Source organism: Rhea americana, unplaced genomic scaffold (genome assembly GCF_003343005.1).
Source record: "Rhea americana isolate MKP2758 unplaced genomic scaffold, rheAme1 scaffold_103, whole genome shotgun sequence".
NCBI classification, from domain to species: Eukaryota; Metazoa; Chordata; class Aves; order Rheiformes; family Rheidae; genus Rhea; species Rhea americana.
This window is the reverse complement of record NW_028185073.1, coordinates 3,095,259-3,096,966: the sequence shown is the minus strand read 5'-3', so window position 1 is coordinate 3,096,966 and position 1,708 is coordinate 3,095,259. Positions and strand designations below refer to the sequence as shown.

The 1,708-nt window shown below is 34.8% G+C and overlaps 1 protein-coding gene across 1 annotated transcript in view; it reads left to right on the top strand.

The window, feature by feature from the left end:
• The window catches only part of RIC1 (RIC1 partner of RAB6A GEF complex), a 52,633-nt gene that overhangs the window by 34,742 nt on the left and 16,183 nt on the right, over positions 1-1,708 (top strand). The window contains exon 11 of the mRNA XM_085307307.1: positions 47-250. Within this exon, the coding sequence (XP_085163433.1) occupies positions 47-250 (204 nt within the window). The remainder of the gene's footprint in view (positions 1-46; positions 251-1,708) is intronic.

Below are 1,708 nucleotides of genomic sequence, written 5' to 3'. Positions count from 1 at the left end.
TTTTTTTTTTTTTTTTTTTTTTTTTTTTTTTTTTTTTTTAATGTAGAGTAACCAGGAGCAAGTCCTTCTTCAAGGAGAAGATCGCTTGTACTTGAACTGTGGAGATGCAACACAGGCCCAGAGTCCCAGAAATAGTTCAGTACACTCTGAACACAAGCTTACCAGGGAAAGAGGCCCATTTTCAGATGGCAGCTTAGATTCTCAGGGGTTAAGCACTCTATTAGGACACAGGCACTGGCATGTTGTACAGGTAATTCTCACTAATTGCCCTTCTGTGCCCTGTGTTTGCTAGAGCTTATCAGACTGGAATTTGCACCTGTTATTATCAGTCTTTAACATACCTTTTTTGTTCTGTATGAGATTTCTGGCTGCTTATTTCCTGTTGGTTCCCCTAGTTTTTTCTTACTACCTAATGATAAAGGAATATGGCCCATCTCAGCCTTCTGACTGAATTTCCATCCTAGCCAATAAAAAAAATCAAAAAGCCTTTGACATTTTGTAGAGTAGTTAAATTCCATTCGTAGGCTTTGAAGTGGAGCATAGGTATAATATGCAAGAATTMATGTAGGGATTAGTTCTGTTTATACAGATTGCTTTAAGCGTATTAAAATGCTGGCTATTGCCTTAGGACTTTGATTGTTTCTTCAAGCACTCTGAGATGGCATCTATTTAAGTAAATAATTAAAATTTTATAATACCAAGCTTTGGAAGAAGCTGTTTCTGGGAATATTAATAACTAAAGTCCTAGTTTTACCTTATTATAGAGGACAAATTAAATAACCTTTTATCTGTAATTCTAGTTTGTCGTCTTCCACACTTGAATTAAGAATCTTCTAAAAACCTATATTCAGAAAAACTATACTGGGATTTTATTATTATTTTTTTTTTTACAGAGGACTAAGGTCAGTATTATTAAACCACGTTTCGCACTAGGCTTGTAGATCAGATTTTGGAAACTGTTGTATTTCTACTCTAACTGTTCAGATAGTTGTCCTGCTCTCTGAAAATAAGGTAGGAGATGAAAATCTTCATCCTGTGTAGGAAGAAAGAAAACACAACTGAAATTTTCTTGAGGAGCAATATACTCCTGAGAACAGCTTAGTGGTTTGGTAATGAGAGCACTTGCCTGCCTTTTATCAGACTGAGAACTGAAGCTTGATCCTGGATTTGTATTATCCCAGGTGACATGAAACATCCAGGATCAAAATTTAATTTGTCACATCATAGGCAAGTGCCCTCATCGCAAGGCTCATGGCTGTGCTGCTGAGTGTGTTGCTGCTTGGATTAGAAATTTCACACTGAAAAGTCCTTCCTGCCTGCTTGGTTTATGAAAACTGTACATTTTCATGAAAGGTTCTGATAGAGCAGAAGTTTCTGATGAGAGGCAAGATATGTGCTATTTTGGCTATTAGTTCATAGTATAGCATTAGCCATTGTGTATTCTTAATGCTTTTCTGTGATTCTCATATTAAAAACAGGTTAATGATTCTATTCTGTAATGTTATGAGGGGAGGGGAGAGAAAGTGCTTATATTTAAAAAAGAAATCACAACACTAAAATCCTTTAAGTCAAAGTGACTTGCAAAGCAGTGGATATTGTACAAATTTAGTTAAAACATTCTAACTAATCACAACTAATGGATTTTGGTATAGTTATTTATTTTGGGGTTTTTTGTGTTTTTTTTCTTTTCTTTTTTTTTTTTTTTTTT